Source organism: Chiloscyllium plagiosum, unplaced genomic scaffold (assembly GCF_037043375.1).
Source record: "Chiloscyllium plagiosum isolate Xiang-an unplaced genomic scaffold, Cpla_swu_hap1 HiC_scaffold_21, whole genome shotgun sequence".
Lineage (NCBI taxonomy): Eukaryota > Metazoa > Chordata > Chondrichthyes > Orectolobiformes > Hemiscylliidae > Chiloscyllium > Chiloscyllium plagiosum.
The window spans coordinates 51,523,169-51,546,458 of NW_028270159.1; the positions used below are offsets into that span (position 1 = coordinate 51,523,169).

At 47.6% G+C, this 23,290-nt stretch overlaps 1 protein-coding gene across 1 annotated transcript in view; it reads right to left on the bottom strand.

Annotated features, from left to right (window-relative positions):
* Positions 1–725: 725 nt before the first annotated feature.
* LOC122564641 (cholesterol 7-desaturase nvd) overlaps positions 726–23,290 on the bottom strand; it is a 69,420-nt gene continuing 46,855 nt past the window's right edge. The window contains exons 2-7 of the mRNA XM_043719732.2: positions 14,327–14,515; positions 13,854–14,032; positions 12,223–12,348; positions 10,521–10,640; positions 8,833–9,009; positions 726–1,229 (exon numbers count right to left, since the gene is read on the bottom strand). Of these exons, the coding sequence (XP_043575667.2) occupies positions 1,068–1,229; positions 8,833–9,009; positions 10,521–10,640; positions 12,223–12,348; positions 13,854–14,032; positions 14,327–14,515 (953 nt within the window). The 3' untranslated portion in view covers positions 726–1,067. The remainder of the gene's footprint in view (positions 1,230–8,832; positions 9,010–10,520; positions 10,641–12,222; positions 12,349–13,853; positions 14,033–14,326; positions 14,516–23,290) is intronic.

Genomic DNA, 23,290 nt, shown 5'->3' on the forward strand with positions numbered 1-23,290 from the left:
AGACCATTCCTCAGAGTGTTGTTGAGGGAGTTACACACAATAGCTAGGCTCAGAGTGCAGAACAGGACAATTCCATCATTAGAGAAGCACCCTGTTTATCGTGAGTGTGTATCCAATACCACAGGAGACAGTGCCAGAGATTCCCTATCCCTCCCACCTCAACCACTCCCACATGCAGGGCGAGCATTCCCATGGAGGTAAAACTGAACAGCCCTTTACCCTCCACCCCAACTGTGACCCCCACCTCCCCAGATTGTGCAGCTATGACCCTCTGTTCCTTCCTCCCACTCAGTGAATGTGACACTCTGCCCGTCTCTGCCCACTCCCCTGGGTACCCAGTGTGTGGACGTGGCTGGCTGAAGGACAGGATCTCACTGTTGGAATTGATTTTTCTAAACTGGGTATGGACTCGAGCCTATCACACAGAGAGTTGCAGGAACATTCTCCGTCAATGCAGGGTAGGAGCTACACTGTACAGAGTTAACCAGAACCAGTGTTTTGATTCTTTCCCATGACTGTGGCCACACAGCCAATCCCTCCCACGTACACTCGATTGCCCTGCCCTGCCCTCTCCTCCTGGTGCTGGGGTCTGAGTAACCTGCACTCTCAGCTTGAGCCTTCACCACCAAGTGCACCCCAAATGGGAAGGAATGGCAAATGCCAGTTACCTGACACTACCACCCACCCCCCCACCTCTGTGCCCCCCCCACCCCCCCCAGGATGAGCTCACCCTGTGTCATGCACCTGAGACTCCAACCATTAAGACATATTACTGATCAGCAAAAAAAAAATAAAAGTTATAATTGTATAAAATCTCTTGTGAAAACACACATAAAACTCTCTCTCCTTGATAGCCAAGGAGAAGTCAAGTCTTTGAATGATTTTTACAGTTTGGAAGTTGTCTCAAACATTTGAAGCAATGAGTTGAAAAGAGGGAATTTCGAATCCATTGCTCGCCCTCCTGGAGACTGCAGCAAGTCCATTCCCAAGTCCTCTCCTCTCTCTCTCAGGGACAGGTTCGCTGCAGGTTATTGGAGCTCGGGACTTACGGAGTCCCTGAGCAGCAGTTACCACTCAAGATCATCGTGCCGCATGGTTAAGCGGGGGCTCTTCGGACTGTAGAACTGGGCATACCAGCGGCGATGCCGAGCGATGGCAGAGTCCTCCTTCACTAGCAGCGGCTTCGAGACATACTTCTTATTGTTCCAGACCATCACGTCGCGCTCAAACTGGAAGACATAAGGATGTTTGGTTCATACAGCTTGCTTCTTGGTATCATACCAGTGAAACACAGCGAGCAATGCCGTCACCAAGATGACCACCCCAGCTGGTTATTTGCAGACTTGGTCATTTCCAACATGCACCTGGTCACCTTCTACAACTGTCAGCCCCTCAAAAACCCTACCCCTTTCTCCCCTCACACACAAAGTCCCAGTATCCATCACACTCTGCACTCTGAGCTATGATTCGGAGATGCCAGTGTTGGACTAGGGTGGACAGAATTAAAAGTCACACAACACCAGGTTATAGTCCAATTAAACCTGTTGGTCTATAACCTGGTGTTGTGTGATTTTTAACTCTCTGAGCTACAGTGACTTCTGATACAACATCGGTTCCATTCCAGAATTCACCGGAGTTCCCAGATCCCTCCGCAGCTCTGCAATCGCCTCCAGCCCTATAAACCTTCAACCTACCAGGGAATTCAGCTCTGCTACTCCCTCCCTGCACACACTTCCTCAACTTCCTCCTTTCAGAGGCTAGTTTAAAGCTGTCTGTTTGACCAAGTTTTGGGTCATTTATCCTGACACCTCCCTACTTGAAATGTAGTTTGATAATCAGTTTTGAAAGATACCTCAAAATGTTTTATTCTGAGGTGCCATCCCAGATGCAAGTTAATGTCTTTGACATGTTGCCTGAGGGAGAACAGTTTCTTGCTGTTTCTAGTGTACTGAGAGAAAGCCAATTGTGTCAGACCTACTGCTTTCCCTCACATGGACAGACATTCCACCAGAATGGGAGAAGGGCAGAACAATGGTGTGTCTAACTGCCAGATGAATAGAGCAGACAGTCCCACTGGAGTCGGGGGAAGAGGAGAGAGGACATGTTGACAGAGACTGTGACAGGTAAAGCTAAAGGGGGGTGGGAGTGGGTTCATAACCATGCCATTGTTCTGCCATTCTCACATTCCAAGCACTTAATCTGAACTATCAATGCCCTTTCTCCAACCCAGCATTCCCACTTCCCCACTATTGTGTAAATGCTGCCTCCTCCACACTGCACATCACCTCCAAAGAAGAGTAATCTAACCTGAAAACACTAGCTTGCTCTCTCTATATGGATGCTGCCTCACCCACAGTGATCACCAGCATTTTCTGTTGTCAGGACAGATTCCAGCATCGGCAGTCATTTGTTCCTAAATTCTCTCACATCTCTGCCTTATATGTGCGACCCCCCATTCTGATATTAGGCACTCTGGTACTAGATGGGACCAGTTTCCTCACCATCCCAGATTCAACCCTTCTACTCCACACTGCCCTCTTGACCTGTCCATCTTGCTTCTCATCTATCCACTCCACCCTCTCCTCTGATCTATTACCATCACCCCCCACTTGCATCTACCTATCACCTTCCCAGCAACCTACCCCCTCCCTTCCCCTGCCCCACCTGTTTATCTCTCAGCCTCTTTCTGCAACCCCCCCCCACACCCATTCCTGATGAAGGGCTTATGCCTGAAACGTTGACTTCTCCACCTCCTGATGCTGCCTGGCTTGCTGTGTTCCCCCAGCCTCCTGCCTGTCCCTCCTGATGCTGCCTGGCTTGCTGTGTTCCTCCAGACTCCTGCCTGTCCCTCCTGATGCTGCCTGCTTGCTGTGTTCCCTCAGCCTCCTGCCTGTCCCTCCTGATGCTGCCTGCCTTGCTGTGTTCCCTCAGCCTCCTGCCTGTCCCTCCTGATGCTGCCTGGCTTGCTGTGTTCCCCCAGCCTCCTGCCTGTCTACTTTGGATTCCAGCATCTGCAGTTTCTTTGTCTACAGACAAAGGGAGCTTGGCAGGGAGTAAACCACTGGACACACATCAGATTTCTGTAAGGCCTTTCACAAAATGGATACCGTTTGTGAACCAACAGGATCAAGAGAATAGTGGCACATGAATCATCACCGTGGGGAAATATTCCCAGTGTGTCTCTCAGCTGTCTGTCTTTATTATCTCAGTAAACATTCTGGAAATTGGAGACACAAATTCAAACAGTTTTTCTATTGACTCATGGGAAGTGGGCTCTCTGGCTGGGTTGACATTTATTGCCAGTCACTAATCACTGTTGAAAAGGTGGTGAGATACTTTCTTGAACCACTGCAAAGAATAATGAAGGTGGTCAAATATGAAGCTAAGCAGGATAAGCTACAGGAGAATTCAAACATACTTAGGAATTGGTCAATAAGAGCAGGATGAAATATAATGTAGTAACAAATAATCAGGAAGGGACCCTGAGTGTTAAATGGGGTCCTGATGGACCATATATTCACATTTGAGGACAATTGCGTGGCAGTGAAAGAAACAAATTAAATTGGATGTATTATTTGGTCAAACTGTATCAAAATAGTGAGATAACCCAGATACTTCCTAAAACATTGATGGCCTCACTTAAATACTGTTTTAGTCCATGCAATAGAAATAGAATACTGCAATAATTAAGAGGATACACAGAACGACAACCAACTGCAGCAGGGAATTGGATTATGAAGAGCAATTCTGTAAATGATGTATGATCTGACTGGAAGGGGAGTGGGACAGAGGAAATCTTGCTCATCATATTCTGTAGTGCAACAATAACATTTTTTCGGCAGCTGTTGGAGTGGGAGGAGTGACAGCAAGGACCAGAGGGCCAACGGGAAGATAAATTTTAAAAGATATAAAGGTTTACCTCATGTATAGGCCGAGCACATACTGAGCAGGCGCAGACACAGGACTGCTGGGTAAGTCAGACTTTATATTTTGTTGCTTTATCAAAAACAATACTTGGGTAGTGTCTCCCACCCGTCGTCCTCCTCCAACTAAAACAAAAAGGTTCGTGTGGTACGGTGACTGGTTTCTTTTTTTTAAAGTGTTCAGTAGTCTCGTTGGGAATTTAGAATAGTGGGAATGCAGGTTAGGGCAGTTGAATGTTCCTCCTGCAGAATGTGGGAGGTAAGGGTCGCCACTAGTGTCCCTGCTAACTGCATCTGTGGGAAGTGCACCCAACTCCAGCTCCAAAACCGTGTTAGGGAACTGGAGCTGGCGCTAGATGAACTTCGGATCATTCGGGAGGCTGAGGGGGTTATTGAGAGCAGTTACAGGGACATAGTCACATCTCAGGTACAAGAAAATGGCAGATGGGTTACCATCAGGGGACGGGAAAGGGAACAGGCAGACAATGCAGGGACCCCCTGTGGCCGTCCCCCTCAATAACAAGTATACCGTTTTGGATACTGTTGGCGGGGGGGAGAAGCTTATCGGGGTAAGCAATGGGGTACAGCTCTCTGGCACATGGTCTGTCCCTGTTGCTCAGAAGGGAAAGGGGAAGAGGAGCAGAACTTTAGTCACTGGGGAGTCCATAGTTGGAGGGACAGACAGAAGGTTCTGTGGGAACAAGAGAGACTCACAGTTGGTGTGTTGCCTCCCAAATGCCCAGGTTCATGATGTCTCTGATCGTGTTTTCGGGATCCTCGAGGGGGAGGGGAAGCAGCCCCGTGGTCCACATGGGCACCAACGACATAGGTAGGAAGAAAGGTGGGGATCTAAGGCAGAAATTCAGGAGGCTGGGATGGGAGCTGAGAGCTAGAACAAACAGAATTGTTATCTCTGGATTGTTGCCTGTACCGCGCGCTTGTGAAGTGAGGAACAGGGAGAGAGCAGAGCTGAACACGTAGCTGCAGGGATGGTGCAGGAAGAAGGGTTTTGGATTCTTGGATAATTGGAGCTCTTTCTGGGGAAGGTGTGACCTCTACAAACAGGATGGTCTTCACCTGAACCAAAGGGGTAATGGTTGCTAATGGTCTTCGGGAAGGTTTAGACTAACTCAGCAGGGGGATGGGAATGAAATTGGAGTTTGAGTATCTGAGAGGGCGAGAGTAGAGAAGTCAGAACAAAGATTTCAACTTGCAGCATGGGTTGGTACCTGGGATTTCAATGTTGTGGCCATTTCAGAGACATGGCTGGAGGAGGGACAGGAATGGTTGTTGCAGATTCCGGGATTCAGATGTTTCAGTAAGAACAGAGAAAATGGTAAAAGTGAGGGTGGTGTGGCATTGTAAGTTAAGGACAATATTACAATTGCAGGAAGGACGTTTGAGGACTCATCCACTGAGATAGTTTGGGCTGAGGTTAGAAACAGGAAAGGAGTGGTCACCCTGTTGGGAGATTTCTATAGGCCTCCGAATAGTTCCAGGGATGTAGAGGAAAGGATAGCAAAGATGATCCTCGATAGGAGCGAGAGTAACAAGGTAGTTGTCATGGGGGCCTGTAATTTTCCAAATATTGACTGGGAACACTAAAGTTCAAGTACTTTAGATGGGTCAGTTTTTGTCCAGTGTGTGCAGGAGGGCTTCCTGACACAGTATGTAGACAGGCCAACAAGGGGCGAAGCCACATTAGATTTGGTACTGGGTAATGAGTCCGGCCAGGTGTTAGACTTGGAAGTAGGTGAGCACTTTAGTGATAGTGACCACAATTTGGTTATGTTTACTTTAGCAATGGAAAAGGATAGATATATATCGCAGGGCAAGAGTTTTAGCTGGGGGAAAGGCAAGTACAATGCGATTAGGCAAGATTTAGGATGCACAGGATGGGGAAGGAAACTGCAGGGGATGGGCACAATTGAAATGTGAAGCTTGTTCAAGGACCAGCTATTGCAGGTCCTTAATAAGTATGTACCGGTCAGGCAGGGAGGAAGTTGTCAAGCACGGGAGCTGTGGTTTACAAAGGAAGTGGAATCTCTTGTCAAGAGGAAGAAGGAGGCTTATGTTAGGATGAGATGTGATGGCTCAGTTAGGGCACTTGAGAGTTACAGGTTAGCCAGGAAAGACCTAAAGAGAGAGCTAAGGAGAGACAGGAGGGGACATGAGAAGTTTTTGGCAGACAGGATCAAGGAAAACCATAAAGCTTTCTATAGGTATATCAGGAATAAAAGAATGACTAGAGTAAGATTAGAGCCAATCAAGGATAGTAGTGGGAAGTTGTGTGTGGAGTTAGAGGAGATCGGGGAAGCACTAAATGAATACTTTTCATCAGTATTCACACGAGAAAAAGACAATGTGGTTGAGGAGAATACTGAGATACAGACTACTAGACTAGATGGGATTGAGGTGTATAAGGAGGAGGTGTTATCAATTCTGGAAAGTATAAAAATAGATAATTTCCCTGGGCCCGATGGGATTTATCCTAGGATTCTCTGGGAAACCAGGGAGGAGATTGTTGAGCCTTTGGCTTTGATCTCTATGTCGTCATTGTCTACTGGAATAGTGCCAGAAGAATGGAGGATAGCAAATGTTGTTCCCCTGTTCAAGAAGGGGAGTAGAGACAACCCTGGTAATTATAGACTGTGAGCCTTACTTCAGTTGTGGGTAAAGTATTGAAAAGGGTTGTAAGAGATAGGATTTATAATCATCAAGAAAGGAATACGTTGATTCGGAATAGTCAACACGGTTTTGTGAAGGGTAGGTCGTGCCTCATAAATCTTATTGAGTTCTTTGAGAAGGTGACCAAACAGGTAGATGAGGGTAAAGCGGTTGATGTGGTGTATATGGATTTCGGTAAGGCGTTTGATAAGGTTCCCCACGGTAGGCTATCGCAGAAAATACGGAGGCATGGGATTGAGGGGGATTTAGCGGTTTGGATCAGAAACTGCTAGCTGAAAGAAGACAGAGGGTGGTGGCTGATGGGAAATGTTCATCCTGGAGTTCAGTTACCAGTGGGGTACCGCAAGGATCTGTTTTGGGGCCACTGCTGTTTGTCATTTTTATAAATGACCTAAATGAGGGCGTAGAAGGATGGATTAGTAAATTTGTGGATGACACTGAGGTTGGTGGAGTTGTGTCTAGCGTGGAGGGATGTTATAGGTTACAGAGGGACATAGATAAGCTGTTGAGCTGGGCTGAGAGTTGGCAAATGGAGTTTAATGTGGAAATGTGTGAGGTGATTCACTTTGGAAGGAGTAACAGGAATACAGATGACTGGGCTAATGGCAAGATTCCTGGTAGTGTAGCTGAGCAGAAAGATCTCAGTGTCCAGGTACACAGATCCTTGAAAGTTGATCAAGTTGTTAAGAAGGCATACGGTGTGTTAGCTTTTATTGGTAGAGGGATTGAGTTTCACAACCATGAGGTCATATTGCAGCTGTACAAAACTCTGGTGCAGCCGCACTTGGAGTATGGTGTACAGTTCTGGTCACTGCATTATAGGAAGGATGTGGAAGCTTTGTTCAGAGGAGATTTACTGGAATGTTGCCTGGTATTGAGGGGAGGTCTTACGAGGAAAGGATGAGGGAACTGAGGCTGATTTTGTTAGAGTGAAGAAGGTTAAGAGGCGACTTAATAGAGACCTATAAGATAATCAGAGGGTTAGATAGGGTGGAGCCTTTTTCCAAGTATGGGGACAGCGAGCACAAGGGGACATAGCTTTAAATTGAGGGGTGATAGATATAGGACAGATGTCAGAGGTAGTTTCTTTACTCAGAGAGTAGTAGGGATATGGAACGCACTGCCTGCAACAGTAATAGGCTTTCCAACTTTAAGAGCATTTAAATGGTCATTGGATAAACATATGGATTAAAATGGAATGGTGCAGGTTAGATGGGCTTCAGATTGGTTCCACAGGTCAGCGCAACATTGGGGGCTGAAGGGTCTCTGCTGCGCTGTAATGTTCGATGTTCTAATGTTAAAAACGTTATTCATCTCGGGCTGAACTCATCCAGCCTCCTTCACCGGGAGCTTCTCAACACCCCCTTAACCAGAAGGCCTCCCTTGACCCCCTCACCCGTTTACCCAGCCCTCTCTATCCCCACCAGCCCACTTCACCTGTTCCCCTCCTGTGACTGCCCCCAGTTTCACCCAGCTCCTCCCCCAGTCGCTCTGTAAGAGTTGGGACATCATGGTTGAGATTGTACAAGACGTTGGTGATGCTTTTTCTGGAGTAGTGTGTCCAGTTCTGGTCCCCCTGTTGTAGGAAGGATATTATTTAGCTGGAGAGGGTTCAGAAAACATTTACCAGGATTTATACGGAGAGGGTGGATAGGTTGGGACATTTTTCACTGGAGCATCGGAGGTTGAGAGGTAATTTTATCGAGGTTTATAAAGCCATGAGGGGCATAGATAAGGTGAATGGCAGGTGTCTTTTCCCTAGGGTGGGGGATTTCAAGACTACGGGGCATATTTTGAAGGTGAGAGGAGAGAGATTTTAAAAAGACATGAGGGGCGACCTTTCTTTTTCCACAGAAAGGGGTTTGTGTGTGGAATGAACTTGCAGAGAAAGTGGTAGATGTGGCTGCAGTGACAACATTTAAAAGCCATTTGGATAGGTACATGAGGACAGGTTGAGAGAGAGACACGGGCCAACTGTAGGCAGGTGGGACCAGATTAATTTGGGAACATAGTCAGCATGGACTGGTCAGACTGAAGGGTCTGTTTCCGTGCTGTATGACTGTTTACTCAAGTCTTGGATGAACCTGTAACCTGTTGGGTCCACGCCTTAAAGCGTCCTCACCATCAATATTCCTTTAACTGTTCCCCCTGCCCAGTCATCTCCTTCCTACACACTCCGTCCAAGTGGGGGGGGGGTGACAGTTGCTGTACTAACACTCACCTGAACACACTCAGCCTTCAGGATGAACTTGGGGACGATGGGGGGGATGTTGGCCTGGTAGTAGATGCGGTGACTCACTCTCTGCAGCAGAGGCTCCACCGGCGTCACACAATGCAGGATGACTCCACGGCCCAGGGACGAGTGATTGAACAGCATGTAGACAATGCCAGGACCCACCTTCAGCAAGACAGAGGCAGGGTGTGAACAGGGAACCAGGAATACAACCAAAATCCAGGAGTGACAGAGACAAACAGGGTCAGGTGGGGACGGTTCAGGCAGGATCCTGAATATCACAGATTGTTGGAAAGCTCAAATAAAAACAGACATTGCTGGAGAAACTCAGCAGGTCTAGCAGCATCTGTGGAGAGAGGAACAGAGTTAATGTGATCTTCTACTAGGACCAGTGAATGTCCGCTCTGACAGAAAGGTCAGAGACCTGACACATTCACTCAGGATTTCTCTCCACAGACCTGCACAGTTTTTCAGATTTTCAGCATCTGCCATTCTTTGTGTTTTTTTTTTCATTTTTAACCAAATTTGGCAACTTTCTCAGAGACAAAGATCTGATTCACGTGGGGAGCAGCGTTCCAGCTTTTCTCCCGACTCCTGTGGGTGAGGGGGAGAAGGAACACCATGTTTTATCCACAAGTCATTGAATGTGCATGCAAGAGGATTTTAAGAAAGTTGCGTTGATATAGCACCTTTCATCATCTCTCAAACTTCCCACTACTTTCCAACCAAGCAGGTTAGTTTCAGGGGAGTCACAGATGCAGTATGGGAAATCTGGCAGCCAATCTGTGCCCACAAACACCACGAGGGACTGACCAGCCAATCTGTTTCGAGGTGCTGTTTGAGAACGCACCTTGGTCAGGATACTGTTTGTCAGTATAGGGCTTCAGGAGGACCTTTCATACCAGCTTGGGCGGCCTAATGGGCTGTGTTTAGTTGCCTCTTTGAACAATGGCATCTCCAGCATTGCTACACTCTCTCAGTACCACATGAGAGTGCCAGGCTAGATATCATACCCAAAGGTCTGTTTTTATTCACTCACAGGCTGAGGGCATTGCTGACCAAGCCAGCATTTATTGCCTGCTTGCAACTTCCCAGAGGGCAGTTAAGGGTCAAATCACATTGCTGTTGGTCAGGAGTCACATGTAGGCCAGACCAGGTAAGAACAGTAGTCACCGTCCTGAAGAACATCAATCAACCAGATGGATTTTTCCTGACAATTGTTGTTGAGTTCATGGTTATCATTAGACTCTTAATTACAGATTTTATTAAATTCAAATGCCATCTTCTATCGTGGCAGGATGGGAACCCTGGTCCCCAGAACATTGGCTTGGTCCATAAATTAATAGTCCAGAGATAATCCCAATAGGTCATCACCTTCCCGGAGAGTCCCTGGAGGGCGATTTGAACCCAAGAGCTTCTGAATTGAGGCTGACAGCGTAAAGCACAGGTTGAGAAATATGAGCTCATCAGAACACCACGATACAGGGAGGGGAGGGGGAGAGCGCATTTCCTGCTCATCGAATGGTATCGTGCGAGGAATGGGAATGTGGCGGAGTGAGGGAACGCAGTATAGGGGGGTTGGGAATGCTGCTGTGTTTATCTGTGGGAGCTCAGCTCGGGTTATATCCAGTGAGGGGGCTTTGTGGATTCACAGTAATTCCCATGCCAGTTCCTACCTGCCTGGCAACTACATGGACATCCAGGAGAGAGCAGTGCCACCCGAGGATGTACAGGGAATGATAGACCAACATCCGCGAGCAGTGTTTAGTCGGCTCAGGCTCTGGGTGCCATTCCACCTGAAGAAAAACAGTAGCAGCCTTAGGATAGCTCATCACTTCCCTCCTTATGAACAATCCCCAGACCCTCACAGAGACAGAACTTGGACATCCACCCTCTTCAGTCCATTCAGCCCTTTGTGTGCATGCTTACTGACTCTCTGCAGGAGTTTCTGAAACAGTTGCAGCTTCTCCTTTTGCCCCAGATCCTGCACGATTCTCCATTCCAGTTTATATCAACACCTCCTTGAAAAATCTTCCACTTCTTGCACCAGCCATTCAGGTGGAACATTCTAGATCAGTACACCAGTTCGCAGCACCATATCCATCCTCACCACAAGCTTCTAATGTTTTTGTGCTACTGAAGACAGACCTGTCTCCTTGCATTCCTGACCTGGAATCGGAAACAATTACTCCCTCTGTTTACAATTGCAAACATCTCTCACTTCTCCTGAACCTCCCGTGCTTTAAGGAGGAGTTTTTTTTTCATAATTGATACCCTTCACCCTGAAACTATTCGTGACATCCCAAACTCCAGCTGAGAGTCAGCCACTGCTCTATAAATGTTTAACATTACCGTGAGGGGAAAGCCTTCAATCCTTCCACCCATTCATAAAACTCGATGATTTGAAGGTGCTGGATTCGGACTGGGGTGTAAAAAGTTATGGAACAGAGCTCCAAAAGGTAGTGTTTCGAAATAAACCTGATGGACTATGACCTGGTGTTGTGTGACTTTTAGCTTGAGACAGCTGATCGCTTCCTCCATTTAAATTTACAAAACATTTAACCCTAAACACCACAGAACTGTATATCAGCCTCATCTCAAAATCTAACACACCTCAATGGTCACTGTGGGATTGTAAGAAGGATTTCCCAAAACTGGTTCACACCCCCAGGGCTGTCTAAGGCATTAAGGGGTCCTTTTCTAATTAAGTAATTAGTAATTCCTCTAATGCATTGGATTAGTTGCCTGCTACAGATCGGATATGACCAATCTGATGTTTTATAATCACCTGATTTGATGGTTATGCCTCACCTTCCCTCCCAGACAGTCGTTGACTCTTTCTGGTGATTTACTGGGGACACACTCCTGTCACAATACTTGCGACTGTGAGGAGAACACAGATATCAAACACAAACCCTCAACCAATTCTGTCTTCATGATGTCTATTTTTAAGAAAGACAGCAGAGGGATGTAAAGGGATATGGACATACAGGACCCAAACCAAAGAGGATGATTCTCTCTTCTGTCAGTGGTCTCCACCTTTGCTGTCTCTGGCCTGTGAGCCATCAGGTATAGAGACAGTGTGTGACCCAACAGTGACACACACACACACGCTACACTGCATGGCCTCTCAGCTGCCCAGCTCAAACATCAAGTTAGCTTCCAAGTCCCAGAGCTTGGCTCTGACAAATTCGGGGAAATGTAGGGGGGAGCAAATACAGAACAAAAGAGTCAACTCGATAATCCTTCTCCTGCTTCCCCGGGAGAATTCCCAATCAGAGCCGCAGTATCCAGCAGCCAGGAATCTTTATTGCTGAGAATTAGCCAGATCCCAAATGAAACATGGTGCCCGAGGAGCAGGGAGCCAGTTCTCCTTACCTTCCAGTCATGTTGTGCAAAGCCCCAGAGCCTGACCCTGGTGTAGCGTAGATCAGATCCACTCAGCATGTTGGGGGTGTGCAGGTGGGACAGGTGAGCAATGTCAGCGGCATTCTCTGGGATCTCCTGTCACAGAAACACAGCCCATCAAACACACACACATCCCTCCCAATCTATCGGCAGAGCAGAGTCAGCTACTCCCGGGAACTGCAGGTCACTTAGACTTCAGCTCCTTAAACATCCAGCACATCACACAAACTGATTAAAACCCAGCAACCCAGGCAGAGGGAGCTCAGGAAAAGAATGTGCTGAGGTTCGGCAACATAAGGGGAGGTGGTGGTAATGTCACTGGAGTTAGTCAGCCAGAGGACAAGGGCTAATGTCCTTGGGACGGAGGTTCAAATCCTGTTACAGCCTTTGGTGGAGTTTAAATTCAATGAACAAAATCTGGAAACTGTCTTGTGGTTTAAAAACGTGCCTGGTTCAATCTCCAATCGTTACTTGGCCTGACCTCCACACAGTTCTCTTAACTCTGACAACCAGCCACCAAGTCCAAGGGCACTTACAGATGGGCAATAAATGCTGCCTTGCCAGCTGTGCCCACATCCTACATGCAATAGATGAAAAAGAGATTGCTTTGCCAGAAGGGAGTGTTTGCGACACAGAAACAGGAAATTCAAATAGGCGACTGCGAGTGGAGCAGGACAGTAGCAAATAGTTGACAGGGATTCGAAGGTTTTAATGAGCTACTGTACTCTAAATGGCTACAGCACAGAGACTGAAGCAAATGGCACTCAGACCCTGTGACCATTGCTCGTGGTCTTTCTGGAAGAAAGGGATGGAGCAAATTAATGGAAAAAGGAGCTGGAGGAGGCAAATTCTCAGCCTGATTTACATCGAGTCCTGTGCTATTGGATTACTGTAGGTGAAAGAACTTTCCAGAAACAATAACATAAAAGCAAAAGGATTGCAGAAGCTGAAACAACGACAAAAGTGCTGGAGAAACTCAGCAGGTTTGATAGCATCTGTGAGGAGAGAAACAGAGTTAACATTATAAGTCCAGCGAGCCTTCCTGAGAACAGTTCGGGATTACTCAGTCTGAGAATTTGATGCTGGAAAAGCACAGCAGGTCAGGCAGCATCCAAGGAGCAGGAGAATCGACGTTTCGGGCAAAAGCCCTTCATCAGGATAAGCTCCCCCAATGCTGCCTGACCTGCTGTGCTTTTCCAGCACCACACTCTCGACTCTGGTCTCCAGCATCTGCAGTCCTCAGTTTCTCCTGGGATTACTAAGAGTCACACCAGACTTGAAACTGCTTCTGTTTCCACACAGGCTGCCAGACCTACTGAGTTTCTCCGGCACTTTCTGATTTTGTTTCTCAACACAGGAGTGTTTGTTGATTCTGCTCTGATGAAGAGTCATCTAGACTTGAAATGCTAGCTTGCTGTCTCTCCAAGGATGCTGGCTGACCCGCAGATTTCCAGCAGGTTTTGTTGTTGATTGTCAGGCATTGCTTCCAAAACAGCATGGGGTCAAATGAGCTCCAACCTCTTTCCTATCTTGCCCTGGGCTCCCACAGGACCTGGGGTCAGATACAAACACCTTGCCTCTCTCTCTGTCTCTGGGCCCACCTGGATATGACAGTTGATGTAATGCTCAGTCCTCCCACGGTACACCCACTCTCCAGACTGGATCTCCTCCTGTTCAGGAACACTCCAGCTCGGGTCAACACCGTCACAGTGAAACCACACAAACACCGCACAGTTCAGCTCGCAGGATGGCCAGGTCTTAATCTTCGCAAAGTCTGGCACTGCAGGAGGAGACGACACACACACACGGGTCAGACCACTTCCATTGCTGTTGTTAAATCTACAGGCTCCCTCTCACCCCAAGATGTGCCCCATCCTGAGCTCCACTGTGCTCAGACACAACCCCACCCTCACTCTCCGCACTCGGCCTCACGTTTCGGGATGACACTGGGTGAAGCCTCATTACTCCCATGTGATTATTCCCACCAGGTTAGAGTGGTCATCCTAAACTGAGCCCCACCATCAGCATCACCGGTCCTTCTTGACCCTGAGCCCAGTGCCCCTATGGCCCATACCTTTCTCTGCATACGGAATCTTTACGCACTTGCCATCCTCACCACGGAACTGCCAGCCATGGAATGGGCACTCGATGCAGTTGCCAATGACTTGCCCTCCCACAGCCAGGTTAGCGCCCAGGTGAGGGCAATAGGCATCCACGACATAGGCCTGTCCATCCTTCCCACGATACACTGCAACCTGTTCCCCTGCCAAAGGACAATCAGACATTAATAACAAGCAATGCCAACATGGCCCAGAGAGCACCCCCTTCTCCCCACGGGCTGCAGCCCAGAGAGCTTCGGGCGCAGAGACAACTCCAAACCACTGAGCCAGGGCATCAGGCGGCCAGAGCGTCTGCCCCTCTCTCACACCCCACACCTCACAGGTGGGTGATCCACCACTCCAGACCCACAACATCTCCAGTTACCAAACAGATCACATTCCGTGTGAAGCCACGCCACTGAACAACATTAGATACAAGGCTGGCCACATGGAATGGACACACGGAGGAGGTCACATCGGTTTCCTCAACACAGGATTCTGAGATTTCACTACATGAACAAACATAGGTGCAAGTGGCACAGCTAATCAATAAATCGGTATCTAACCCCGTGCTGTCCCTCTCCTGGGAGTGTTTGATGGGGGACAGTGTAGAGGGAGCTTTACTCTGTATCTAACCCTGTGCTGTCCCTTTCCTGGGAGTGTTTGATGGGGGACAGTGTAGAGGGAGCTTTACTCTGTATCTAACCTCGTGCTGTCCCTCTCCTGGGAGTGTTTGATGGGGGACAGTGTAGAGGCAGCTTTACTCTGTATCTAACCTCGTGCTGTCCCTCTCCTGGGAGTGTTTGATGGGGGACAGTGTAGAGGGAGCTTTACTCTGTACCTAACCCTGTGCTGTCCCTCTCCTGGGAGTGTTTGATGGGGGACAGTGTAGAGGGAGCTTTACTCTGTATCTAACCCTGTGCTGTCCCTTTCCTGGGAGTGTTTGATGGGGGACAGTGTAGAGGGAGCTTTACTCTGTATCTAACCTCGTGCTGTCCCTCTCCTGGGAGTGTTTGATGGGGGACAGTGTAGAGGGAGCTTTACTCTGTACCTAACCCTGTGCTGTCCCTCTCCTGGGAGTGTTTGATGGGGGACAGTGTAGAGGGAGCTTTACTCTGTATCTAACCCTGTGCTGTCCCTTTCCTGGGAGTGTTTGATGGGGGACAGTGTAGAGGGAGCTTTACTCTGTATCTAACCTCGTGCTGTCCCTCTCCTGGGAGTGTTTGATGGGGGACAGTGTAGAGGGAGCTTTACTCTGTATCTAACCCCGTGCTGTCCCTCTCCTGGGAGTGTTTGATGGGGGACAGTGTAGAGGCAGCTTTACTCTGTATCTAACCCCGTGCTGTCCCTCTCCTGGGAGTGTTTGATGGGGGACAGTGTAGAGGGAGCTTTACTCTGTATCTAACCCTGTGCTGTCCCTTTCCTGGGAGTGTTTGATGGGGGGACAGTGTAGAGGGAGCTTTACTCTGTATCTAACCCTGTGCTGTCCCTCTCCTGGGAGTGTTTGATGGGGGACAGTGTAGAGGGAGCTTTACTCTGTATCTAACCCCGTGCTGTCCCTCTCCTGGGAGTGTTTGATGGGGGACAGTGTAGAGGGAGCTTTACTCTATATCTAACCCCGTGCTGTCCCTCTCCTGGGAGTGTTTGATGGGGGACAGTGTAGAGGGAGCTTTACTCTGTATCTAACCCTGTGCTGTCCCTTTCCTGGGAGTGTTTGATGGGGGGACAGTGTAGAGGGAGCTTTACTCTGTATCTAACCCTGTGCTGTCCCTTTCCTGGGAGTGTTTGATGGGGGGACAGTGTAGAGGGAGCTTTACTCTGTATCTAACCCTGTGCTGTCCCTCTCCTGGGAGTATTTGATGGGGGACAGTGTAGAGGGAGCTTTACTCTGTATCTAACCTCGTGCTGTCCCTCTCCTGGGAGTGTTTGATGGGGGACAGTGTAGAGGGAGCTTTACTCTGTATCTAACCTCGTGCTGTCCCTCTCCTGGGAGTGTATGATGGGCACAAATCCTGCCTCTTTTATTATACCCAGACTTGATTACTACTTATTGGTTCTGTACTTAGCAGATAGTGAGAGAACGAAGGGTTACTTGGGGCATGGAAGGTGCAAGGGTATAATAAAAGAGGCAGGATTTGGGAGGGTCATGGAGAAGATATAGGATATATCAGAAGCATGTGAAGGGTCTCATAGTGAGTGGAGGAAGGTGACAGCTGATGTCCTAAGCATCACATACAGATATCCCAGTGAACCCAAAGGTGGTCTTCCACCCAGCCTGATTTCCCATCTGCAACTTGGGCTGTAGGCTTCCTTGGGTCACAGCAGCCCCGAGCCCTGACCATCCACCATCACGGAAACAAACTTCCTGTGGGTGTGAGAGGATACCTCCTGGTCAAGATCATAACAATTCACAGTTTGCGACAGGAGGAGGCAAATCCAGTCCAAAATATTTGTTTGATATTGCTGCCATTTCCATATTCCACACTGGAATTTCATCCATCCCTTCCTCTGGTGGACCCATATTTATTTTATCTAAGCTCTTCCTATTTACATGCTTTTATGTTTCTTGCTACTTGACTCTCACAATTTACTTTCTCTCTTCTCAACAATGTCCTGGTCATCTTCTGCCAAATTCCCAATCCTCAGGCATTCAATTCTTCCTGGCAATTTTTTTGAGCATCCTTCTGTTCACCATTTCCTGTTTGTTTTCTGCTGCTGTACCATTTTTTATCGAGTTGTTTAATAACTTAAAGGAATGCATGCTCGTTGAAAATCATATGTTAATTCTTTAAATGCTAACCATTGTGTATCTACCATCACATCTCTCAATGTGGTTTCCCAAACAACCATAACTAACTCACCATCATTCTCATACAATTTGCTTTGGTCCAATTAAGATTCTAGTTTCATACTTTAACTAAATCACTTTCAAATTAAATGTACAATTTTATTCAACACCAGATTATAGTCAGAGAGGTTTATTTGGAAGCACTAGCTTTCGGAGCGCTGCTCCTTCATCAGGTGGTTGTGAGTGGTTGTCCTGATGAAGGAGCGTCGCTCCGAAAGCTAGTGCTTCCAAATTAACCTCCCGGACTATAACCTGGTGTTGTGTGATTTTTAACTTTCAACGAGCGGCGAAATCGACGTTTCGGGCAAAAGCCCTTCATCAGGAATAAAGCTTTTGCCGGAAAAGTCAATTTCGCTGCTCGTCGGATGCTGCCTGAATTGCTGTGCTCTTCCAGCACCACTGATCCAGAATCTGGTTTCCAGCATCTGCAGTCATTGTTTTTACCACCTGATTTTTAACTTTGTCCACCCCAATCCAACACTGGTTCCCCCACGCCATGTACAATTTTATCACATTAAAATTACCAGGTTATTTATCAAACTCTTTCTTATTGCACAACTCTGGATCTAAACTATGCTGATTCCTAGTTGGTTACTGATCTAGCAAACTATTGGACTTATTCCATTCACACATCTGCCACACCATCACCGCAGATTTTGTATGGAAAGTCAAGATAAAGATGCCAACATAAAAATTAGCAGAAAAAGGGCCATTTGGCACATTGCAAGGTGCAGCGCAATTCTACAAGATCATAGCTAATCGGTTTGCTCCAATTCCTACCTACCCCTGATAACCTTTCACCTGCTTGCTTCTGAAAAATCTCTGCCTTAACAATATTCATGGACTCTGCATCCACTGACTTTTGAGGAAGACCGTTCCAAAGACTCATGATCTTCAGAGAAAAACAAATTGCACCCGTATTAAATGGGTGACCTTTAATTTTTAAAACAGTGACTAGAGTTCGAGATTCTCCCACGAGAGGAAACGTTCTCTCCACAGCAACCCTGTCAGGTTCTCTCAGGAGCTTTTCTACTTCACTCAAGTCACCTCTTACCCTTCTCAACTCCAGCAGATAGAAATCTAGACTGTCTAAACTAACCTCATAAGACATCTCCAATTCATTTCCATCCTATGATTGTTATGTTCCTTTTCCTAAATGTCTCTCCAAATTCCTGACTTTTACATTCAACATTAAAAAAGTACTGCTAGTGAGGCTTTTGCCCCTTGATGTTAGTTTCACCCAAAGTAATTGTTCTTCTCAATTGTGAGCACAGATCTCTCTCTTCCTAGTGTCAGGCATCCTCCTTTTCCATTTCATTTCTAGCATCTAAAATCCAGCCCCCTGGAATTGTGAGTTCCCAACACTGGTCACTTTGTCATCCCAACAAGTGACACCAGAGGGAGCTCTGGCCCAGGATTGAAGGAGCAGCTCAGTAACATGTTAAGGCAAAGCAAGATGTTTCATCAGGGATTTCTTGCCTCAGCTCCCTCCAGTGCCACAGTCTGAATAAACCCCAGTACCCACCCCCCAGCCTCCAACAATGGCCCAGAGCCAGCAAACTGGTACAGAGGTCCAGAGATGATTAGGGAACAGGGCTACAGCACCTACCAGAAATACACAAACTACTGGACGTAAAGAGTAGATACAAGTACCCCTCGGTTAATCTTGAGCTTCTCTCACGTCTTACAGCCAAAACCCTCAGGATGGAAGTACACTTGCATTTGGCTAAGCTGACCTCACTCAGAGGGTGGTGGTGGGCTGCTTTTCAGACTGGACACCTGTGACTAGCCACAAGGATTGGTGCTGCCTCCACTGCTTTCTGCAATGGATATACATGATTTGGATGCCGATATAGAAGGTAGGCTTGCAGATGACACCAAAATTGGTGGTGTACTGGCCGGCAAAGAAGGTTACCTCCGAGTACAATGGGACCTTGATCAGATGGGCCAATGGGCTGAGAAATGGCAGATGGAGTTTAATTTAGCTAAATGTGAGGTGCTGCATTTTGTCAAGACAAATGAGGGCAGGACTTATACACTTAATGGTAAGGATCTATGGAATGTTGCCGAACAAAGAGAACTTGGAGAGTGCAGGTTCATAGCTCCTTGAACAGGTAGACAGGGTAGTGAAGGAAGCATTTGGTATGCTTTCCTTTATTGGTCAGAGTATTGAGTACAGGAGTTGGGAGGTCATGTTGCGGCCGTACAGGACATTGGTTAGGCCACTGTTGGAATACAGCGTGCAATTCTGATCTCCTTGCTGTAGCAAAGATGTTGTGAAACTTGAAAGGGTTTGGAAAAGATTTACAAGGATGTTGCCAGGGTTGGAGGGTTTGAGCTACAGGGAGAGGCTGAACAGGCTGGGGCTGTTTTCCCTGGAGCTTCGGAGACTGAGGGGTGACCTTATAGAGGTTTATGACGGGCATGGATAAATAGACAAGGTCTTTTCCCTAGGGTGGGGAGTCCAAAATTAGAGGGCATAGGTTTAAGGTGAGAGGGGAAAGATATAAAAGGGATGTAAGGGTCAACTTTTTCACACAGAGGGTGGTACGTGTATGGAATGAGCTGCCAGAGGAAGTGGTGGAGGCTGGTACAATTGCAACATTTAAAAGGCATCTGGATGGATATATGAATAGGAAGGGTTTGGAAGGATATGGGCCGGGTGCTGGCAAATGGGACTAGATTAATTTATAATACCTGGTCAGTGCAGACAAGTTGGACGGAGGAGTCTGTTTCCATGTTTTTTAGATTAGATTACTTACAGTGTGGAAACAGGCCCTTCGGCCCAACAAGTCCACACCGACCTGCCGAAGCGCAACCCACCTATACCCTGACATTTACCACTTACCTAACACTACGGGCAATTTAGCATGGCCAATTCACCTGACCTGCACATCTTTGGACTGTGGGAGGAAACCGGAGCACCTGGAGGAAACTCACGCAGACACGGGGAGAACGTACAAGCTCCACACAGTCAGTTGCCTGAGGCGGGAATTGAACCCGGGTCTCTGGCGCTGTGAGGCAACAGTGCTAACCACCGTGCCACCCACCGTGTTGTACCTCACAGTGACACTATATGCAAGGCCTAGCCTGCTCAGTTCATTAAAACAAAACAGTTGCCACAGAACAGCTCAGACAGGGTTCCAGGGAATGGATTAAAATGGCACTCTCCTTCTGGCCTCATGTGGAGTCTGGCTGTGTACACACATCTAGACAACAGGCAAAACAAGTCAAAACGTGTGAAGGCCATTCAGCCTTTGAAAGAACTGTCCAGCATTCCCACTCTCCTGCTTCCTCCCCCACAGCTCCGGAAAAGTTTATCTTAAAATATGTATTCACTCCTTTAACCTTGAAAAAGATATTAGATTCTGCTTGCATCACACTTGCGCTCTTTTCTTTAGGTAAACTGTTCAAATAATCCTCTTCATCCTCCGAGTCAATACTACACACACAGCCCTTGGTTGTGACTAAGTGAGGTGGCATTAGCCCAATAGAATCTGATTATGACACTTCATTGTCCTCATTAGGAGTTATTAACTCCTGTGGTGGGAGTGATGCCAGTCAAGCAGTGTAGAAACATCAAACCAGCTCAGTGCTGCTCACTTTAAGGTGCGAACTGTGACTCATTCTTTGACACAGGGACAGAGGGAAGGGAAGATTGCAGAAATACAGGAAATGAAAAGCTCGCGTTAAAGTACCCCCCCCCCCCCCCCAATCCTGGCAAACAGGACAGTGAAGCTCAGTGAGGGAAAGGGAATGGTGTCTTCCACAACACAACAGGAAAATGCTGAGGCTGCTGCAAGTATTTAGTATTTCTGAGAAATGGTTCTCGTGGTGGAGTACAGAGCGAGTGGTGTGTGCTCTGGTGTGGGAATGACTTCAGTAAGATCGAACAGTCAGCCTGAGCTCAAAGTGCATCCAAGTGTAAAGATCAGAGTTTTAAAGAAATTTTGCAGAATTATACCGAAGTCACTTGTAAGTAAAAGGGAAAAACTACCTGATCAACCCCCGAGTCACCACACAGAGAGATCCAAACCCATACTCAAAGTGTGTACTCAATCCTGACCGGAAATGTTAACTCAGTTTCTCTTCCTACACAAGCTGCACAACCTCCTGAATACTTCCAGCATTTCTGTTTGTGTTTCAGAGATTTCAGAAGCACCGATGGGCAGATCACTGAAACATGACAAAGATATGGGAGGTTTGTTGAATTCACTGATCGAGGAGGAAGGATCCCTTCCCTCCAGGAGCCATAAGCAGGCTCTCCCTCTCAGTGTCCATGTCACAAAGACACCATTCAGCGACTATCCTCCATCAGTGCTCCCAACTCAAGATCTCCATTCATCTTCCCTTTCATCGTTTAATCCACCATCTCCTGGTTCCAACTTGTTACAACTAGAACTTTGCCAGCGTTTGGATTTAAAACATTAACACGGGGTGGTTCAGTGGTTCAGTGGTTAGCACTGCTGCCTCACAGCACCAGGGTCCCAGGTTCGATTCCAGCCTCGGGTGACTGTCTGTGTGCAGTTTGTACATTCTGTGTCTGCATGGGTTTTCTCCCACAGTCCAAAGTTGTGCAGGTCAGCTGTGGGCAGCATGGTGGAACAGTGGTCAGCACTGCTGCCTCACAGCGCCAGAGACCCGGGTTCAATTCCTGCCTCAGGTGACTCTGTGTGGAGTTTGCACATTCTCCCCGTGTCTGCGTGGGTTTCTTCCGGGTGCTCCGGTTTCCTCCCACAGTCCAAAAATGTGCAGGTTAGGTGAATTGGCCATGCTAAATTGTCCGTATGTTAGGTGAAGGGGTAAATGTAGGGGAAGGGTCTGGGTGGATGCGCTTCGGCGGGTCGGTGTGGACTTGTTGGGCCAAAGAGCCAATTTCCACACTGTAAGTAATCTAACTGGCCATGCTAAATTACCTGTAGTGTTAGGTGCATTAGTGAGGGGGAAATGGGTCTGGGTGGGTTACTCTTCGGAGGGTCGGTGTGGACTTGTTGGGCCAAAGGGCCTGTTTCCACACTGTAGGGAATCTAATCAAACTCTGTTTCTCTCACTGTCCAGAGTATGACTTCATTTTAACCTGGAAGCACCATTTCACTGCTGTGTCTGAGAGTGGATTGCTCTCAGTTGAATAGTTGAATTTTTGACTGACAACATGGATTTAATTGAACTGTGTCAGGAGGTTACTCACGGTCAGTCACCACCCTCTGGGAGGGGCCATGACACAGCAACTACTTCTGAACTGATTGGTTTCTCATTCCTTTTACTACTCTTGGAAATTTTTCCTACCTCCAGTGAGAGGCAGAGAAAGGTTTCTGTAGACTTCACAAAGTGCTTTCCAGCCAATGGAGATGCTTTGAAGTGTGGTCACTCCTCAAGCAGAGATCCCACATTGTACACAGCAAGCGCTCACAATGCACAATGTGATTGTTCTTCAGGGTGCTAGGTCATTGGCTTCAGGGAGGACACAAGGCAGAACATCTTCCAATTGACCTTTCAAACCCACCTGTGATAAACACCTCATCTGAAAGATATTGCCCCAACAGTGCAGCCCTTCCTTAGCAGTGGTATGCCAGCCCAGACGAGGAGTTGAATCCCAGCTCTGAGGTCTGAAAACACCAAACTCCTTACACACATGAAAGGACTTCCCACTGAGCTCCAACTACAGGCACCCGTCAATTTCCTCGGGGCTTGCTTTGGCGTGCAGACCAGCACCTGACTTTCTGCAGGCCCAGTCTCTGGATTCATTTAAGAAAGAGTTGGATAGACCTCTCAAGGATTATGGAGATAAGGCAGGAACAGGATACTGATTGAGGATGATCAGCTATGATCATATTGAATGGTGGTGCAGGCTCGAGGGGGAGAATGGCCTACTCCTGCTCCTATTGTCTATTGTCTAATCAGCCAAAGGGAGTACAGGACGGGACAGAGGTACAGGGAGAGCTGGGGCAGACAGAATTCCAGGAGATGATGATGTAAAATGTTACCCCATGCTATGGAAGGATGGGAAAGGGGTGGTGGGGGGGGGGGGGGGGTCAGGAAATAAAGGAGTGAACACAGAAATAAATGTTAAAAGGGAAGGGAGGAGAACTGA